Source organism: Mobula birostris, chromosome 3, assembly GCF_030028105.1.
Source record: "Mobula birostris isolate sMobBir1 chromosome 3, sMobBir1.hap1, whole genome shotgun sequence".
In the NCBI taxonomy this organism is placed as follows: Eukaryota; Metazoa; Chordata; class Chondrichthyes; order Myliobatiformes; family Myliobatidae; genus Mobula; species Mobula birostris.
In genome coordinates this window covers 167,282,498-167,304,558 of record NC_092372.1, presented here as the reverse complement: position 1 = coordinate 167,304,558, position 22,061 = coordinate 167,282,498, and the positions used below count along the sequence as shown (strand labels likewise).

The 22,061-nt window shown below is 42.1% G+C and overlaps 1 protein-coding gene across 2 annotated transcripts in view; it reads left to right on the top strand.

Annotated features, from left to right (window-relative positions):
• Positions 1-22,061, top strand: part of ankrd28b (ankyrin repeat domain 28b) — a 244,085-nt gene that overhangs the window by 167,028 nt on the left and 54,996 nt on the right. For both annotated transcript variants that reach the window (XM_072253640.1, XM_072253639.1), the window contains 2 exons: positions 3,829-3,897; positions 12,228-12,368. In XM_072253640.1, coding sequence (XP_072109741.1) covers positions 3,829-3,897; positions 12,228-12,368 — 210 coding nt within the window. The remainder of the gene's footprint in view (positions 1-3,828; positions 3,898-12,227; positions 12,369-22,061) is intronic.

Genomic DNA, 22,061 nt, shown 5'->3' with positions numbered 1-22,061 from the left:
CTGACAGCCCTCCTCACTATCCATAATTTTATGTATTGCCTGTACTGCTGGAAGAAAAAAAAATGACATATGTGAGAGATGATAAACTTGTTTCTGATGTGGGTGCACTCTCTTGTGCACTGAGAGAGGGAAGGGGGTAGGGCGTGGGCAATCATGGCTAGGAAAAGGGGAAGGAGAGGGGAAGGGAGGGGCAATGAAGCAGGCGAGTTGGACCATCATATATGCATTGAAAGAGAAGTACTCATCCAAACCCTTCCCATTTCTTTACTCTTGCACCCTTGTTAACTCCAACTTCAGCAACTCTAGTTCTGTCATCCATCCATACTGAGTGCAATCTAGAGGCACCAATTAACCTATTCAGATTATTAATGTGTGGTAAGTAACTGAACACCTAAAGGGTATCAGGAAAAATGTGCATGCTGCACACAGGTTTATGGAGCTGTGAAGCAGCAACAGTGGTTGCTGAGAAATTTCTAACCTTGTGGAAGGAAGGGTATTAATAAAAGGTGAGCATTGCACACTGTACTGAGAAAATATGGTGCTGGGGTGATTGACTTCCAACAACCACAGCCATCTTTTATGCAAAATATGTCTTTTTGTTGATGCAATTTGACTTCAGGTGCCCATTGACTTCAATTTTACCGCAACTCCTTGATATCAAAACAGCATTTAACTGACACTCACAACACGCTGGCTGGCCTCTAGTGTGTTGTGAGTGTTGCTTTGACCCTAGCATTTGCAGATTATTTTGTGTTTAGCATTTAACTGAACATGGCATCAAGGACAGTCACACCATCTGACTTACGTAATTTGATGACCAGAGCTGTAATGCAGTTGTTCTGGTGCAACAAAAATTGGACTTGGTGAGCAAGTACCACTTCATAACGTTGTTCATGACAGCTCCATTACTTCGGTTGAGTTCAATGTTCAAAAGTTCATAGTAAATTTATTACCAAAGTACATGTATGCCACTTGTTTGTTTTCTTGCGGGCATACTCAGCGAATCCAAGAATTATAATAGAATCAGTTAAAGACCACACCCATCAAGGCAGACAAACAACCCATGTGCAAAAGACAACAAACTGTGCAAATAGAAAAGTGGAAAAAGATTATAAATAAGCAATAAATATCGAAAACATGAGATGAAGAGTCCTTGAAAGTGGGTCCATAGGTTGTGAGAATATTTCAATGATTTGGCAAGTGAAGTTGAGTGACATTGTCCCCTCTGATTCAAGAGCTTGATGATTGAAGAGCCTGGTAGTATAAGTCCTGAAACTCCTGTTCCTTGTTCCTGATGGCAGCAGCAAGAAGAGAGCATGATCTGGCTAGTAGGGGCCCTGGCGATGGATGCTGCTTTTCTGCAGCAACGCTTCGTGTAGGTGTGCTCAGTAGAGAATACATTGAGTGGCAATCGACCTGCTTGAATTCATCTGTCCTTTATGAACAGTATATACTGGGCAATTTTCCATAATTGTTCTATTTGTACTGTACTAGAACAAAATTGGTAAATTGCTTTATTGTCCCATGTACTAAGATACAGTAAAAGTCTTTGTTTTTCATTCCACCCATATGGATAATTTCATCACATCAGTACATCAAGGGAGTGAGTAGAAGAGAAAAGCAGTAACAGTGCAGAATGTAGCAGTACAATTACGGAGGAAGTGCAGTGCAGGCAGTCAGTAAGAAACAAAGGTAAGGTAAATTCTGAGGTCAAGAGTCCATCTTATCATACAAGAAGTCAATTCAATACTCTTGGAACAGCACAACAGAAGCTATCCTTGAGCTTGGTGGTAGATACTCTCAGGTTTTTGTATCTTCTGCTAAGTGGGAATAGGTACGTCTGGGATGGGAAGGATCTTTGATTATGTTTTCTGCTTTACTGAGACAACAAGAAGTGTAGATGGAGACCATAGAGGAGAGGCTAGTTTCTGTAATGTGCTGAGCTGTGTCCGCAGTTTGATGCAGTCTCGAGCAGACCAGTTACCATACAAAGCCGTGATGTATCCAGATAGGATGCTTTCTGTGATGTATCAAATGAAAGTGGTGAAACTAGAAGGCGGCTAGTTCTGGAGCTCAAGTATTCATTGCAATAACCAGGATATAGTTTGGTTCTATTGTCTTAGCTGATTTTGCTATTTAATACCATATAAGTGAACCGAAGTAGTCAAAGTCTACAGTGATGGGAACAGGGATAGGCCGCAATTGATTGTCCACTTATCACTTTTTGACTGAACGTGCTTGCAAATGCTTCAGTCTCAAATTTAGCACTCATGTTGTGCCTTGTCCTTGGAGCTTCCTTCTCCTGATAATTATCCACCACCTTGATGTGGCAGACTTTTTTGTTTGCTGTGATCTTTCAGTACTTCAAATATTGTTTTATGAGGAGGAGCACTAATTCATCTGCTGAGAAAGAATGCTAGGTATAATCATGTGTTATATCATGCTATTATAGGGCCTGGAATCAATGCTGAGGATTCCCTGGCTAGGCCACACATGTTCCACTGTGCTTCCCTTTGGCATCCTGCACCCCATCTTGCTGGAAGCAAGCAGTCTCAGAGATTGAGATGGAGGAGCCTGACATGCTGTCTGCAACATATGAATTTTTAAGTTTGAGTATATCAAGATGTGATACTGCCATCACAATTTGGACACCAGTCCCAATCCTCAAATTTTTGAGTGTAGTTTTGTTAGGTTGAGAGGGTTATGAAAGCCTTTATCATCTGAAAGGCATTGTCCATCTGTTTTTATTTTGTCTCTGCATTAACATACTGCTTTGTGATTTGCCATGCCATTGCAGCTTTTAAGATCTGCAGTCAACAAGAATCTAGATAGATTAAAGATGGCAGCTTTCTTCCACTGAAGGGCATTAATTAATCGAATAACCATTTTGCTTAAGTTGCAGTTCATTAATCTGAATTTGAATTACCCATCTTCCATTGATTTGTATTTGTATCTCTAGTTTAATCATCTGTACCTCATCTGCTTCACCACACTATCATGTTTAGCCTGCATATACACTCCATGTTGAACCTTCATTTGAGAGGTTGCTCCTGCAATATTCTACATATATATTTAATTGTGTAATTTGTGCATTTTTTGTCATTCAACTAATGAAGATTACAAGCTAGAAAGAGATTAATTGACTAAAACAATTTCCATAGACGTTTACCCTCCATTTTTTCATCAGATCAATCACTACACCCATCAAAATGGACAACATTGCTGCTCTAAAAGCTCACTGGAATATCAGTCATTCTTACTATTGTGTGGAACCCAGTGCTGCTTACTGTGTAGTAACTAATAAAGATTTAACTTAGTCTTTGCCATCATACTGTGATTTATAATCCATGTTTCCTGTGAGTAAACTCTAATAATAACTTTGGGAATTATTTTATAGCCTTGTTGTAGCTGATGTCGTGGCAGTAATGTCCTCTAGGCCAAAGTGTATATTTCTAGAGTAGTTGTATATCACCTGTGCTATTTCTGTTTGGAAATTATCCTTTTTTTTTTGTTAATCAAAGTATTGAAGGTATCATTCTTGACCAACATCAATTTGAGGTGCCTATTTTTAGCTCAGACTCTATCTCTGAAGTTATTTTAAAGAATTTTTATTTCATTTTATAGCACCTGGATGACAGAATAACATACTAAGTTTAAGTGTTACAAAGCCAGTGGTTTCTCAAAAACTACTGATGTTATTTTCCTTTCTACACACAGTTGCAGTTCTACAGTTCTATCATCAGGGTTGACAAAATGCTATCAGTATCTTTGAATTTCAGTTTTAATTTGTACTTTATGGCTTTGTTATATATTTTCTTTTTTTTATAGAAACCTTGAATGCTTAAATTTGTTGCTTAATAGTGGAGCTGATTTCAACAAAAAAGATAAATTTGGCAGGTAAGAAAAGAAGCATTTCTTGAACAATTTATTGAGTAAGTAAAAGTTGTAAACATTATCAGTCTTAATGAACATGGTGTTGCTGCAATCTCAGTGGCTCTCCACACAGCTTTAGACCACCTGGACAACACAAACACCTACGTCAGGATGCTGTTCATTGACTATAGCTCAGCATTTAATATCATCATTCCCACAATCCTGATTGAGAAGCTGCAGAACCTGGGCCTCTGTACCTCCCTCTGCAATTGGATCCTCAGCTTCCAAACTGGAAGACCATAGTCTGTACCGATTGATGATAACATATCCTCCTCGCTGACAATCAACACTGGTCCACCACAGCGGTGTGTGTTCAGCCCACTGCTCTACTCTCTACATGCACATGACCGTGTAGCTAAGCATAGCTCAAGTACCATCTATAAATTTTCTGATGATACAACCATTGTTGGTAGAATCTCAGGTGGTGATGAGAGGGCGTACAGGAGTGAGATATGCCAACAAGTGGAGTGGTGCCGCAGCAACAACCTGGCACTCAACATCAGTAAGACGAAAGAGCTGATTGTGGACTTCAGGAAGGGTAAGACGAAAGAACACATACGATAGTGGGATCAGAAGTGGAGAGAGTGAGCAGTTTCAAGTTCCTGGGTGTCAAGATCTCTGAGGATCTAACCTGGTCCCAACGTATCGATGTGGTTATAAAGAAAGCAAGACAGAGGCTATACCTTATTAGGGGTTTGAAGACATTTGGCATGTCAACAAATACGCTCAAAAACTTCTATAGTTGTACTGTGGAGAGCATTCTGACAGGCTGCATCACTGTCTGGTATGGGGGTGGGGTGGGGGAGGTGACTACTACACAGGACCAAAAGAAGCTGCAAAGAATCTAGTCAGCTCCATCTTAAGTACTAGCCTACAAAGGACTCAAAGAAGCTGCAGAGGGTTGTAGATCTAATTGGCTCCATCTTGGGCACTAGCCTACAGAGTGCCCAGGACATCTTCAGAGAGCGGTGTCTAAGAAAGGCAGCGTCCATTATTAAGGACGTCCAGCACCCAGGGCATGACCTTTTCTCACTGTTACCATCAGGTAGGAGGTACAGAAGCCTGAAGGCACATAGTCAGCGATTCAGGAACAACTTCTTCCCCTCTACCATCCGATTCCTAAATGGACATTGAATCTTTGGACACTACCTCACTTTTTTTAATATACAGTATTTCTGTTTTTGCACTTTATTTTAATCTATTCAATATACTTGTACTGTAATTGATTTACTTGTTTATTTATTATTAATAAGTTTAGAAACATAGAAAACCTACAGCACAATACAGGCCCTTCGGCCTACAATGCTGTGCCAAGCATGTACTTACTTTAGAAATTACCTAGGGTTACCCATAGCCCTCTATTTTTCTAAGCTCCATGTACCTATCCAGGAGTCTCTTAAAAGACCCTATCATATCCAATATCCACCTCCACCACCATTGCTGGCAGTCCATTCCATGCACTCACCACCCTCTGCGTTAAAAAAAACAACAACTTACCCCTCACATCTCCTCTGTACCTACTTCTAAGTACCTTAAAACTGTGCCCTCTCATGTTAGCCATTTCAGCCCTGGGAAAAAGCCTCTGACTATCCACACTATCAATGCCTCTCATCATCTTATACACCTCTATCTGGTCACCTCTCATCCTCCGCCACTCCAAAGAGAAAAGGCTGAGTTCACTCAAACTATTCTCATAAGGCATGCTCCCCAATCCAGGCAACATCCTTGTAAATCTCCTCTGCACCTTTTCTATAGTTTCCATATCCTTCCTGTAGTGAGGTGACCAGAACTGAGCACAGGGTACTTCAAGTGGGGTCTGACCAGGGTCCTATATAGCTGTAACATTGCCTCTTGGCTCTTAAACTCAGTCGCACAGTTGATGAAGGCCAATGCACCGTATGCCTCCTTAACCACAGAGTCAAGCTGCACAGCAGCTTTGCGTGTCCTATGGATTCAGGCCCCAAGTTCCCTTTGATCCTCCACACTGCCAAGAGTCTTACCAGTCTTACTATATTCTGCCATCATATTTGACCTACCAAAATGAGCCATCTCACACTTATCTGGGTTGAACTCCACCTGCCACTTCTCAGCCCAGTTTTGCATCCTACCAATGTCCCGCTGTAATCTCTAACAGCCATCCACCCTATCCACAACACCCCCATCAGCAAATATACTAACCCATCCCTTTCCTTCCTCGTCCAGGTCACTTATAAAAATCATGAAGAGAAGGGGTCCCAGACAAGATCTCTGAGGCACACCACTGTCACCGACCTCCTTGCAGAATATGACCCATCCATAACCACCCTTTGCCTTATGTGGGCAAGCCAATTCTTGATCCACAAAGCAATGTCCCCATGGATCCCATGCCTCCTTACTTTCTCAATAAGCCTTGCATGGGATACCTTATCAAATGCCTTGCTGAAATCCATATACACTACATCTACTGCTCTTCCTTCATCAAAGTGTTTAGTCACATCTTCAAAAAATTTCAGTCAGGTTCGTAAGGCATGACCTGCTTTTGACAAAGCCATGCTGACTATCCCTAATCATATCATGCCGCTCCAAATGTTCATAAACCCTACCTGTCAGGATCTTCTCCATCAGCTTACCAACCACTGAAGTAAGACTCACTGGTCTATAATTTCCTGGGCTATCTCTATGCCCTTTCTCGAATAAGAGAACAGTATCTGTAACCCTCCAAATCCTCTGGAACATCTCCCATCCCCATTGATGATGCAAAGACCATTGCCAGAGACTCAGCAATCTCCTTCCTCGCCTCCCACAGTAGCCTGGGGTACATCTCATCTGGTCTCAGTGACTTATCCAACTTGATGCTTTCCAAAAGCTCCAGCGCATCCTCTTTCTTAATGTCTATATGCTCAAGGTTTTCAATCCACTGTAGGTCATCCCTACAATTGCCAAGATCCTTTTCTGTAGTGAGTACTGAAGCGAAGTATTCATTAAGTGCCTCTTAAGCACAAAATAATCTGCAGATGCTGGGGTCAAAGCAACACTCACAACATGCTGGAGGAACTCAGCAGGCCGACCTGCTGAGTTCCTCCAGCACATTAAGTGCTTCTGCTATCTCCTCCAGTTCCATACTCACTTTTCCATTGTCACACTTGATTGGTCCTATTCTCTCACGCCTTATCTTCTTGCTCCTAACATACTTGTAGAATGCCTTGGTGTTTTCTTTAATCCTGCTCACCAAGGCCTTCTCATGGACCCTTCTGGCTCTCCTATCATTGCCTAGTTTTTTGAACCTTTGGTAAGCTTTACTTCTCTTCTTGACTAGATTTTCAACAGTCTTTGTTCACCATGGTTCTTGTACCCTACCATCCTTTCCCTGTCTCATTGGAACATACCCATGCAGAACACCACGCAACTATCCCGTGAACATTTGCCGCATTTCTGCCGTGCATTTCTCTGAGAACATGGTCCCAATTAATGCTTTCAATTTCCTGCCTGATAGCTTCATATTTCAATTTCCTGCCTGATAGCTTCATATTTCCCCTTACTCCAATTAAATGCTTTCCTAACTTGTCTGTTCCTATTCCTCTCCAATGCTTAAAGGAGATAGAATTGTGATCACTATCTGCAAAATGCTCTCACACTGAGAGACCTGACACCTGACCAGGCTCCTTTCCCAATACCAGATCAAGTACAGCCTCTCCTCTCGCAGGCTTATATACATATTGTGTCAGGAAACCTTCCAGAACTCACTTAACAAACTCCACCCCATCTACACCCCTCGCTTTAGGGAAATGCCAATATTTGGGAAATTAAGATCTCCCACCACGACAACCCTGCTATTATTACACCTTTCCAGAATCTGTCTCCCTATCTGCTCCTCGATATCCCTGTTACTATTGGGTGGTCTATAAAAAACACCCAGTAGAATTATTGACTCCTTCCTGTTTCTAACTTCCTCCCACAGAGACTCAGTAGACAATCCCTCCATAACTTCCTCCTTTTCTGCAGCCATGGCACTATCTCTGATCTGCAGTGCTACGCCCCCACTTCTTTTGCCTCCCTCCCTGTCCTTTCTGAAACATCTAAAGCCTGGCATTCTAAGTAACCATTCCTGTCCCTGAGCTATCCAAGTCTCTGTAATGGCCACAATATCATAGCTCCAAGTACTGATCTACACTCTAAGCTCATCCGTTTTGTTCATGATGCTTCTTGTATTAAAATAGACACATCTCAAACCATCAGTCTGAGCGTATCTCTTCTCTATCACCTGCCTATCCTCCCTCTCGCACTGTCTCCAAGTTTTCTCTATATGTGAGCCAACCGCCCCTTCTTCCGTCTTTTCAGTTCAGCTTCCTGACCCCAGCAGTTCTAGATTAAACCCTCCCCAACAGCCTTAGCAAACCTCCCTGTCAGGGTATTGGTCTCCCTTGGATTTAAGTGCAATATTATTTTTTTTTCTCCTTTCTTCTAAATTGTGTATTTCGTTGAACTGCTACTGCAAAGTTAACAAATTTCACGTCACATACCGGTGATAATAAACCTGATTCTGATTCTGGTATATAGTACATATATGTCACAATATACAACCTTGAGGTTCATTTTCTAGCAAGTATTCTTAATAAACCAATTTGGGCATTGAACCAGAGTGCAAAAGACAATAAACTGTGGAAATCCAAAAAGAAAAATAAATAAATAAATAAATAAATGGACAGTAAATATCAAGAAACTGAGATGAAGAGTTCTTGAAAGTGAGTCCATAGGTCGTGTAGATGTGCTCAGGGGAGGGCTTTACCCATGCTAGACTGTGCTGTATCCACTACTCTTTGTTGGATTTTCTATTCAAGGGCAGCCAGTCAATATACTCTCCACTACACATCGAGAAGTTTGTCGACGTTTTGGATATCATGCTAAAATTTTGCAACTCCTAAGGAAGTAGGGACTCTGCCATGCTTTCTTCGTAACTTTACTTGTGTGCTGGGCCCAGGGCAGGTCCTCCAAAATAATAACTCAGAGCAATTTAAAGTTGCTGACCCTCTCCACCTCTGATCGTCCTATGAGCACTGGCTCGTGAGCCCCTGGTTTCCTCCTCTTGAAGTCAAATAAGCAGTGCCTTGCTTTTGCTGACATTGAGTAAGAGGTTGTTGTTATGGCACTACTCAACCAGATTTTCAGTCTCCCTCCTATATGCTGATTTGTCACCACCTTTGATTTGGCCTACAGTAGTGGTGTCATCAGCAAACTTGAGTAAGACATTGGAGCTGTGTTAGCAACACAGTCGTAAGTGTAAAGCGGGTAGAGCAGGGAGCTAAGCACACATCCATCAGAATTATGATTGTAAAATATAAACACCCTGCCACATTGAGTTTTGTTATTTTCATTGATATGAAGATTGGGTTATTCATGATTTCAGCCAAGATGCCATCTTGGTGCATTTAAATCATATCCTTGTTTATTGAGAATCCTACTTCTGTAATTTATATATACACATTTTTACCATGAACTTGTATGTTACACAAATGAGGAATAAAATGATAGTACCTGACTTCCTCTTTCCTATGAATGTGGTTGTACACTTATTTTAAAATTTCCTCATTTAACTTGGTTTTGGTGTTTGTGCAACAAACTTCTGTTGCTTCCAGCTTAAACCTTTTTTAAAGAAAGATTTTTTGCTGTCATCTAACTCAATTATTGCTCCTTGTTATTAGGTCTGATTTATACATATGCATAGGTTTCCCCATGAAGCTAATAATCTGTGACCCGGAAATATTAACTCTAGATTTATTACATTGTTGGTAATACCATGTGCTGAACGTAGCTTTTTTCATCCTTCCTCTACTGCAGTGCACTGACAAGGATGATATCTGGGTCATTTTTGCACTTGTCCTCATCACCACAGGACTTCCGACAGATGTTCTTCCAGTTATTTCCCTTTCTCTAACATGCTGTATGAACATAGCTTGTAATGAAATGCATGATATTAACTTTTGTGCTGCTCACACATTTTTAGTTTTGCTAATATAGAATTGTATAAATATGCAGTTTTAATTCTTGCCTATTCGTTTGGAGAAAAATAATTGGAAAATACATCTTGAGGCAATTTGTTTTTTGAGAAAGAATCCTGATTTGGAAGCTAATTTCATATTAATTTATTGAGTTTTAATTACTTATTTGATGTATTAAGTTTACTTCCTCACATTCTTTGTAGCTGCTTTTATGATGACCAATGACCAATGTGGAAGTGTTAAAAATTGAGGTCTGGAAGTCATCTGATATTATTGTAGTTAGAGAAAGAGGTTGTTGAGGAGTGAACTTGAGAAGCATTACACAGGTAATAAAAATTCATGCTGTCAATCCTGGCGCTGGCTGCATCAATTTCACTATGGATGTCCAGTCCATATACATTTCTATCCCCCATCGAGAAGGCCTTAAAGCTTTACATTTTTTTCTCGATAAAAGAACCAACCAGTTCCCCTCCACTACCATCCTCCTCACTGGTCCTCACCCTCAACGATTTTTTCTTTGGCTCCAACTATGGCTGCCTGTTGGCTATGCAGAACAGTCCATGTTCCAAGCCCTCACCAGTAATGCTCCCCACCTCTTCTTCCGGTATGTTGACAACTGCATTTGTGCAGCTTTATGTACCTATGCAGAGCTCATCAGTTTCATCAACTTTGCCTCTAACTTCCACCCTGCCCTTAAATTCACTTGGTGGATTTCTAACACCTCCCTCCCCTTTCTCAATTTTTCTATCTCCATCTCTAGAGACAAGCTGTCGAACCTACCTATTCCCACATTTATCTTGACTATACCTCTTCCCGCCCTGTCTTCTATAGAAGTGCAGTTTCCCTTTCTCAGTTCCTTTGTCTTTGCCGCATCTGTTCCCAGGATGCAGCTTTCCTTTCCAGGATATCAAAGATGCCCACCTCCTTCAAAGAGTGTACCTTCACTATCTCCACCAATAATACTACACTCATGCACATCTCCACCATTTCCCAAACATCCGAGCTCACCCCATCTTCCTGCCGCCCTAACAGTAATTGAGTTCCGCATGTCCTTACCTATATCCCTGAACCTCAACATCCAACACATCAATCTCCGCAACTTCTGCCACCTCCAAAGGGATCCTACCACCAAGCATGTCTTTTTCTCTCTCCCCTCCCCCCCCACCGCCTACACTCCCTCCACTTTCCACAAACATCGCCACCTCTGTGATTCCCTTGTTCATTCATCCCTCCCCACTAATCTCCCTCCTGGCACTTATCCCCACCTCTACTCAGGGCCCCAAACAGTTTTGCCAGGTGAGCCAACTATTGTCCTGCGAATCTGCTGGGGTCATCTATTGTGTCCGGTGTCCCGCTGCGGCCTCCTCCATGTTGATGACACTTTTAAATTTGGGAACTGCTTCATTGACTAGCTGCACGCCATCTGTCAAGAGTGGAACTTCCCAGTGGCCAAATATTTTAATTCCAATTCCCATTTCTGTTTTCATGTATCAGTCCCTCAGGATGGAGGAGCAATACCTTATGATCTGTCTGGGTAGCCTCCAACCTGATTTCTCCTTATGGTTATATTAAAAATCCCTCCCCTGCCCCCCTCCTTCTATTACCGACTCTGGCCTCTTACCTCTTCTCACCTGCCTATCACCTCCCCCTGGATTCGCCCCTCCTTCTCTTATTCCAATGGTCTAGTCTCCTCTCCTATCAGGTTTTTCTTCTTCAGCCACCTGGCTTTGCCCATCACCTTCGAGCTATGCTGCCTCCCTCCCCGTACCTTTCTTTGGCTTGCGTCTTCTCCTTTCCAGTCCTGAAGAAGAGTCTCGGCCCAAAGCATCAACTATTTATTAGTTTCCATAGAGGCTGCCTGTCCTGCCGAGTTCCTCCATCATTTTGTGTGTGTTCATAAAAATTTAAATCTAGGAAGTTTATTATTTTAGGTGTTTATATATATCTCTGCTCACAATTTACAACTGTGAAGGATAACCTTCCTTCTGTTAATAAATGTATGGCCTGGCATGCCACAAGATCACAAATCCTCAGTTGAAGCTTAGCAAAAATTAATGTTCTGGATTGCTATTACACTTACCAGTGAAGATGCTAATAGGTAATTAAGTGATGATGGAACCATACTACCATACCATATCAGCTACCATACTCTGCTGTTGCTATTATGCAATACTGAGGCTAGATGGCTAGCAGAATCTGTACTCACTTGAGAGGACCAGGCAGTTAGAGAGCCTTGATTCATGGGGTGTTTTGAAAAATATCAAGACAAAAGAGCATGATATTGGAGGATGTTTACTCAGCTCGCCTTATATTTTTCAGGGCACCACTGCATTATGCTGCAGCCAACTGCAACTATCAATGCTTGTTTGCTCTTGTGGGATCTGGAGCCAGTGTTAATGATCTTGATGAAAGAGGTTGTACACCACTTCACTATGCAGCAGCATCAGACACAGATGGAAAGTAAGTAATTTTGAATCATTTGGGAAAGTTTGGTAGATTAGTAATGGTGTGGCTTGTTACAGATTGAGCTTAATTTAAGTGCCTTGGTATCTAAAGAAAAGCATTCTAAAGAAAATGCTACAATCTACAGAATTGTAGCATTTTGCAGCATGTTGTTCAGGTGGTTTCAAGTATGGTGATAGTGAGAATGTGCTCAGTTGTGATTTTCATTTCCTTTTCTACAGTGCTATAAAGGTTGGTTACTTCATGGAGGTACTTGGTTACATTTCCTCTTTGGAGCCATCCTTCCTTCATTTCTTTGCCAACTTTGTGATGAATCCACCCATTTCCTCTTTTTCACTTTCCTTTTTCGTAGAGTCACACTGCAGCAAAACAGCCATTCTACCTAACTGGTCCACGTCAATCAAGATGCCCATCCAAGCTCACGCCATTTGGCCCATAAATGTTCTAAACCCTTCCTATACATGTACTTCTCTAACTGTCTTTTAACCAACTTTTTATTGTACTTTTCTCAACCACTGCCACTGGAAACTTATTCCACCTTCTGTGTAATGGAAATTTCCCCTCAAGTTCCCATTAAAACTTTCACCTTTTGTCATAAACCTATGCCCACTAGTTCACTAATCATGGAAAGAAGACTGAGTGTATTCACCCTATCTGTGTCCCTCATGATGTTATATACTTCTGCAAGATTACCCCTCAGTCTACTACACTCCGAGGAATGAAGTCCTAGTTTGTCCAATCTCCCACTATAACTCAGTCACATGAGTTGTGGCATCCTCGTAAACCTTTTCTGCACTCTTTCTCATAGTAGTGTTACAAAAGCTGAACATTATACTCAAGTGTGACCTCATTAGTGTCTCATACAACCGCATCGTGACCTTCCAATGCCCTGATGAAGGTCAGCATGTCAAAGGCTTTCTTCATTACACTGTGTAACTACACTTTAAGAGAACCATAGATTTGAATTCTGAAGTCCCTCTGGTCTACAACACTCCCCAGTACTCTGCAATTCACCATGAAAATCTTACAATAATTTGTCTTCCCAACACACAAGACCTCGTACTTACAGTATCTGAAATAAACTCCATTTGCCTTTCCTCATTCCATTTACAGAGTTGATTGAGATTGTCCTGCAACCTCCTTCACTGTCCACTATCTCGCTTATTTTAGTGGAATCTACAGACTTACTAACTGCTTGTAATTTCTTATCCACATCATTGATATTGATGATAAACAACGATGGGTCCAACACTGACTGCTGAGGCAAAATACTAGTTACACATCTCCAGCCTGATAAACAACTTTCCACCTTCACCCTCTGCATCCTACTGTCAAGCCAGTTATGTATCCAGTTAGCCAACTCTCCCTGGATTCCATGCAGAGTTTTCAAGTGCTGATAATGCCAAATGCTGCCATACAAATGCATGGAAAATGTATTTTTACTGAATTTGTTAACATCTTTGAACCTGGCTAAAATATTGTTTGTACACTTGTATTTAATTATTACCTTATAACTTTATAATGTGAAACTTAATGCGAGCAGCTCTGATTGAAATGATCAAATATTTCAGTTTTAGACTGCTACAGCTGAAATCCAACAGCTATAGCCATGGACAATATAGTAAGTAACATTGCTTTAAGGTGTACAAAAAAATTTATCGCTACTCAAAATCAACGAATTTCAGACAGCAGTCTCCAGTTGCAAGTGTGGTTTCCCTTTAAGAGAGCAGGAGTGTGGATGCCATGCTGGATTAAAAGATCTTTTAAGGAGGATAGGGCTCTGGCTTCCACGATTGACTATTCCACTGTGAAATGTACATTCTCTGATAAATAAAACTGAAAATCTCAGAGCAGGATTGTTGTACCAGAGGGACGTTAGGGATTGTTGTGTTTTTTGTTTTACGAAGACTTGGATATCCCCGGCCATTCCAGATGCAATGATACAGCTCGCTGGCTTCACAATTCATTGTCGAGATAGTACTGCTGAGTCTTTCAAAGACAGCAACAACCTGGCACTCACCGTCAGTAAGACGAAAGAGCTGATTGCAGACTTCAGGAAGGGTAAGACAAAGGAACACATACCAATCCTCATAGAGGGATCAGAAGTGGAGAGAGCGATCAGCTTCAAGTTCTTGGGTGTCAAGATATCTGCGGATCTAACCTGGTCCCAACATATCGATGTAGTTATAAGGAAGGCGAGACAGCGGCTATGCTTTATTGGGAGTTTGAAGCAATTTGGTATGTCAACAAATACACTCAAAAACTTCTACAGTTGTGCTGTGGAGAGCATTCTGACAGGCTGTATCACTGTCTGGTATGGAGGGGCTACTGCACAGGACCGAAAGAAGCTGCAGAAGGTTGTAGATCTAGTTGGCTCCACCTTGGGCACTAGCCTACAAAGTGCCCAGGACATCTTCAGGGAGCGGTGCCTTAGAAAGGCAGCATCCATTATTAAGGACCTCCAGCACCCAGGGCATATCCTTTTCTCACTGTTACCATCAGGTAGGAGGTACAGAAGCCTGAAGGCACACACTCAGCGATTCAGGAACAGCTTCTTCCCCTCTGCCGTCTGATTCCTAAATGGACATTGAAGCTTTGGACACTACCTCAATTTTTTTTAAATATACAGTATTTCTGTTTTTGCACTTTTTAAAATCTATTCAATATATGTAATTGATTTACTTGTTTATTTTTTTTTCTCTCTGCTGTATTATGCATTGCATTGAACTGCTGCTGCTAAGTTAACAAATCTCACGTCACATGCCGGTGATAATAAACCTGATTCTGAGGAGGTGGAGTATTCTTTAGGATTAACTCCATGTGGTGTACTAACATTACAGTTCTGTCCCAGTCCTGCTCACCCGACCTGGAGCATCTCACGATGAAATGTTTTTGATTTTGCCTGCCGTGGGAGTTTTCAGCCATCGTTTTGTTAGCAATTTACATCCTATCTCAGGCTGTAGGTGAACTAAGCGATGTAATCAACAGGGATGGAACAGCGCAACCTGAGGGATTTTATCCAAACCAGCTTGAAAAGGTCTCTAGGTAATTATCATCAACATATCACTTGTGGAACCAGAGAAGCCAACACATGGAACCACTGTTATACTACCATCAAGAGCACGCAACATGCCATCCCATGCTCACGCTTTGGAAAGTCTGATCACTTGGCTGTACCTCTGCTCCCTGAGTATAAGCAGAGACTGAAGACCATAGCACCAGTAGTATGGACCAAGAGGCATGGACAAAAGAGGTGCAGGAGCTATGTACAGGACTGCTTTGTGTCAGTGGACTAGACTGTATTCAGGTATTCATCTTTGAATCTGAATGAGTCTGCCGCAAGTTATCACTGACTTCGTTAAAAGCTGGGTGGATTACTGTGTGCCTACGAAAATACACTGTACATACCCAAATCAGAAGACGTAGATGAACCAGGAAATTCAGTCTGCTGAAGGCTAGATCCGTTGAATTTAAGTCTGGTAATCCAGGGCAATGCAAGTAGGCCAGGTACGACAGAGAGGACTATGTCAAGAGCAAAAGAACAATTCCAATCGAGGTTGGAGGCAGAATCAGATGCACATCAGCTCTGTCAGGATTTGCAGGCTGTTACTTCCTACTGAATCGTAGTGATGCTTCACTCCCAGATGAGTTCAACATCTTTTCTGCTCACTTTCAAAGGGAAAATAAAACTCTAGCTCTGAGGATCCCTGCAGCACCCAGTGACCCTGAGATCCCTGACTCGGAGGCCGACGTCAGACCTACTGCAATTTGCCTGTTCCTACACTAGGTCTACAGTGGATGCGATCTTTTTGGCTCCTCACACAGCCTTGGATCATCTGGACTATATTAATACTTATGTCAAGCTGCTGTTTATTGATTACAGCTCAACATTTAACACAATCATTCTTATAGGTCTGACAAATAACAAGCTGGATAGACAAAGGAAAATCTGTTGATGGTGTGTATTTGGATTTTCAGAAGGCCTTTGACAAGATGCCACACATGAGGCTTCTTAACAAGCTATGAGCCCATGGTATTACAGGGAAGATTCTAGCATGGATAAAGCAGTGACTGACTGGCAGGAGGCAAAGAGTGGGAATAAAGGGAGCGTTTTCTGGTTGGCTGCCAGCCAGTGACCAGTGGTGTTCCACATGGGTCTGTGTTGGAACAGATTCTTTTTATATTACATGTCAATTATTTGGATGATAGAATTGATGGTTTTGTTGCAAGGTTTGCAGACGATATGAAGATAGGTGGAGGGCAAGTCATTCTGAGGAAGTAGAAAGGCTACAGAAGGGCATACAGATTAGGAGCATGGACTAAGAAGTGGAAGATGGAATACAGTGTCAGGAAGTGTATGGTCATGTACTTTGGTAGAAGAATTGAAAGGCTTGACTATTAACTGAGACACAATAAACTGAGACACAAAGGGACTTGGGGGTGCAAGTATGTAATGCTTAGACTTTATAAAGCACTAGTGAGGCCTTACTTGGAGTACTTAGGCCCCTTATGTTAGAAGGGATGTGCCGAAATTGGAGAGGTTAACAAAAATGATTCCAGGAATAAATGGCTTGTCATATGAAGGGCATTTGATGGCTCTGGGCCTGTATTCACCAGAATTCAGAAGAATGACAAGTGTTCTCATTGAAAACTATCAAATGGGAAAAGGGCTTGATAGAGTGGATGTGGAGAGGATGTTTACTGTGGTGGGAGAGTCTAAGACCAGAAGACACAGCCTCAGAATAAAGGAGTGTCCTTTTAGAATGGAGATAAGGAATTTCTTCAGCCAGAGAGTGGTGAATCTGGAATTCTTTGCCACAGGCAGCTTTGGAAGCCAAGTCTTTATGTCACACATAAGACATAACACATTGATGACGGGTTGCACTTGAATCCCATAGGGACTAATATCCTGGTGGGGAGGTGTGCTAAGGCTACTGGGGAGAGTTTAAACTAAAATTGTTGTCGGGTGGGAACCGAACTGAAGAGACTGGGGAAGAGGCTGTTGGCTCACAAATAGAGAAAGCCTGGAGACTCTGTGAGGGAGGATAGGCAGGTGATAGAGAAGGGAGGCGTTCAGACTGACGGTTTGAGATGTATCTATTTTAACGTAAGGAGTATTGTGAACAAAGCGGATGAGCTTAGAGCGTGAATCAGTACTTGGAGCTATGATGTGGTAGCCATTACAGAGACTTGGATGGCTCAGGGACAGGAATGGTTACTTCAAGTGCCGGGTTTTAGATGTTTCAGGAAGGACGTGGAGGGAGGCAAAAGAGGTTGCGGTGTGGCACCGGTGATCAGAGATAGTGTCATGTCTTGCCCTGCAGAAAAGGTGGACGTCATGGAAGGATTGTCTACAGAGTCTCTGTGGGTGGAGGTTAGGAACAGGAAGGGGTTAATAACTCTACTGGGTGTTTTTTATAGGCCGCTCAATAGTAACAGGGATATCGAGGAGCAGATAAGGAAACAGATCCTGGAAAGGTCTAATAATAACAGAGTTGTCATGGTGGGAGATTTTAATTTCCCAAATATCGATTGGCATCTCCCTAGAGCGAGGGGTTTTGATGGGGCAGAGTTTATTAGGTATGTTCAGGAAGGTTTCTTGACACAATATGTAGATAAGCCTACAAGAGGAACGACTGTACTTGATTTGGTATTGGGAAATGAACCTGGTCAGGTGTCAGATCTCTCAGTGGGAGAGCATTTTGGAGATAGTGATCGTAATTCTATCTCCTTCACAATAGCATTGGAGAGGAATAGGAACAGACAAGTTAGAAAAGCGTTTAATTGGAGTAAGGGGAATTATGAGGCTATCAGGCAGGAACTTGGAAGATTAAATTGGGAACAGATGTTCTTAGGCAAAGGTACAGAAGAAATGAAGCAAATGTTCACAGGATATTTGTGTGGAGTTCTGCATAGGTATGTTCCAATGAGACAGGGAAGTTATGGTAGGGTACAGGAACCGTAGTGTACAAAGGCTGTAGTAAATCTAGTCAAGAAGAAAAGAAAAGCTTACAAAAGGTTCAGAGAGCTAGATAATGTTAGAGATCTAGAAGGTTATACGGCTAACAGGAAGGAGCTTAAGAAGGAAATTAGGAGAGCCAGAAGGGCCATCAGAAGGCCTTGGCGGGCAGGATTAAGGAAAACCCCAAGTATGTGAAGAGCAAGAGGATAAGACGTGAAAGAATAGGACCTATCAAGTGTGACAGTGGGAATGTTATGGAACCAGAGGAAATAGCAGAGGTACTTAATGAATACTTTACTTCAGTATTCACTATGGAAAAGGATCTTCATGATTGTAGTGATGACTTGCAGCAGACTGAAAAGCTTAAGCATGTAGATATTAAGGAAGAGGATGTGCTAGAGCTTTCGGAAAGCATCAAGTTGGATAAGTCACCGGGACCAGATGAGATGTACCCCAGGCTGCTGTGGGAGGTGAGGGAGGAGATTGCTGAGCCTCTGGCGATGATGTTTGCATCATCAATGGGGGCGGAAGAGGTTCCGGAGGATTGGAGGGTTGTGGATGTTGTTCCCTTATTCAAGAAAGGGAGTAGGGATAGCCCAGGAAATTATAGACCAGTGAGTCTTCAGTGTTGCTAAGTTGATGGAGAAGATCCTGAGAGGCAGGATTTATGAACATTTGGAGAGGTATAATATGATAAGGAATAGTCAGCTTGGCTTTGTCAAAGGCAGGTCGTGCCTCACAAGCCTGATTGAATTTTTTGAGGATGTGACTAAACACATTGATGAAGGAAGAGCCGTAGATGTAATGTATATGGATTTCAGCAAGGTATTTGATTAGGTACCCCATGCAAGGCTTATTGAGAAAGTAAGGAGGCATGGGGTCCAAAAGGACATAGCTTTGTGGATCCAGAACTGGCTTGCCCACAGAAGGCTAAGAGTAGTTGTAGGCAGGTCACATTCTGCATGGAGGTTGGTGACCAGTGGTGTGCCTCAGGGATCTGTTCTGGGACCCTTACTCTTTGTGATTTTTATAAATGACCTGGATGAGGAAGTGGAGGGATGCATTAGAAAGTTTGCTGATGACACAAAGGTTGGGAGTGTTGTGGATAGTGTAGAGGACTATCAGAGGTTGCAGCGGGACATTGATAGGATGCAAAACTGGGCTGAGAAGTGGCAGATAGAGTTCAACCCAGATAAGTGTGAAGTAGTTCATTTTGGTAGGTCAAATATGATGGCAGAATATAGTATTAATGGTAAGACTCTGGGCAGTGTGAAGGATCAGAAGGATCTTGGGGTCCGAGTCCAAGGACACTTAAAGTAGCTGTGAGGCATACGGTGTATTGGCCTTCATCAATCGTGGAATTGAATTTAGGAGCCGAGAGGTAATGTTGCAGCTATATAGGACCCTAGTCAGACCACACTTGGAGTACTGTGCTCAGTTCTGGTCACCTCACTACAGGAAAGATGTGGAAATCATAGAAAGGGTGCAGAGGAGATTTACAAGGATGTTGCCTGGATTGGGGAGCATGCCTTATGAGAACAGGTTGAGTGAACTTGGCCTTTTCTCCTTGGAGCAACGTAGGATGAGAGGTGACCTGATAGAGGTGTATAAGATGATGAGAGGCCTTGATCGTGTGGATAGTCAGAGGCTTTTTCCCAGGGCTGAAATGACTACCACAAGAGGGCACAGGTTTAAGGTGCTTGGGAGAAGGTACAGAGGAGATGTCAGGGGTAAGTTTTTTTACACAGAGAGTGGTAAGTGTGTGGAATGGGCTGCCAGCACGGTAGTAGAGGCGTATATGATAGGGTCTTTTGTGAGACTTTTCGATAGGTACATGGAGCTTAGAAAAATAGAGGGCTATGGGTAACCCTAGTAATTTCTAAGATAGGGACATGGTCAGCACAACTTTGTGGGCCGAAGGACCTGTATTGTGCTGTAGGTGTTCTATGTTTCTGTATTTAAGGGAGAGGTTGATAGATTCTTGATTGGTAGGGGCATGAAGGGTACAAGGAGAAGGTAGGAGATTGGGGCTGAAAGGACAATTGGAACAGCCATGCTGAAATGGCAGAGCAGACTCAATGGGCTAAATGACCCAAAGCTGCTCCTATATCTTATGGTTTTATGGTCTTACAGCAAAAGAAAGCTCAATCCCTGGGCCTCTAACTCACTCAGCAAATGGATCCTTGTTTCTTCACACCACAGTCGGCATGGATTGGAAATAGCATCTCCACCTCGCTGATAATCAGCATTGGTGCACCTCGTAGATGTGTGCTTCGCTCATTGCAATACTCTTTCTACACCCATGGTGGCACAACTGTTGTTGACAGAATTACAGATGATGATGAGAAGGTGTATGGGAGTGAAATATATCAGCTAGTTGAGTGGTGTCACAGCACAACCTTGCACTCAACATCAGTAAGACCAAAGAATTGGTTGTGGACTTCAGAAAGGGTAACATAAGGAAACATAGATCAATCCTCAGCGAGATCAGACGTGTAAGTGGTGAGCAATTTAGAGTTCCTGGGTGTCAATACCTCTGAGGGTCAATCCTGGGCCCAACATTCCGATGCAGTTACATAGACGCCATGACAGTAGCTATGTTTCATTAGGAGTTTGAGGAGTCTTGGTATGTCACCAAGGGTATTTGCAAATTTCTACATGTGTACCATGGAGAGCATTCTAACTGGCTGCATTGCCATCTGGTATGGGGGCCGGGGTTTGGGTTGGTTGGTCACTGCACAGGATCAAAATAAGCTCTTGTAAATTGTGTTGTGAACTTGGTCAGCTACATCATGAACACTATCCTCTTCAGCATCCAGGACGACTTTAAGGAGCAATGCCTCAAAAAGGCAGTCTCCATTATTAAGGACACCCTCACCTAGGAAATGCCCTCTTTTCATTGCTACCATCAGGGAGATCGTACAGGACCTTAAAGTCACACACTCAATGTTTCAGGAACAACATTTTCCCTTCTGCCATCAGATATCTGAATGGACATTGAACCCATGAACACTACCTCACTACTTTTTTTTCGGCTTTTTGCATTACTTGGTTACTGTATACCAGTGATATTAAACCTGATTCTGACTATTTTCAGTTTTTCTTATGGATGCAGACAAGGCAGTGATTTCCTTATATTTTTAGGCCTTCTGATGTTTTATGTTTGTAATGTGATTTAGTACTTAAATAAAAAGCTTGTCTTATCAACTCTGAGAAAATACAGTAACATTTCATTTTCTGCCTTGGTATATTAGGGTACTTTTACTATTATATCATGGACTAAAATGACACAAATGATTCTCGTTTATTGTTCATCCATCAATTGCTTGCTAGTAAGTCAAATGCAGAATGCTAGCTGTCATGTGCATATTAATGTTCAATCTGACAAATGTGACTAAAGCCTAATAGGAGAAGAAGGAGAAAGCCTTAACTCCGAGTGGAGTTATCAGGATGCCGTCATGACAGTGTTTTTTTTTAGCAGGCTTTCTTATTTTTACGAGGCCGAGTTGCTAGCTCGACGCTCAACCCAGCATAGATGGAAAGCGTGCAAGGGAGCTGGCTGGAATCGAACTTGGGAGCTTTCACTCAGGCCAAAGTCTAATAGATTTATTTATATTTGTTGGATTATAGGACTATTTGTGCTTTTCCATATTAAAGCTGACTAAATCAAATGCTTCTTAATGCATTAAGGTGTTAAATCAGTAGCAGAAATCATGAGCCTCACGGCT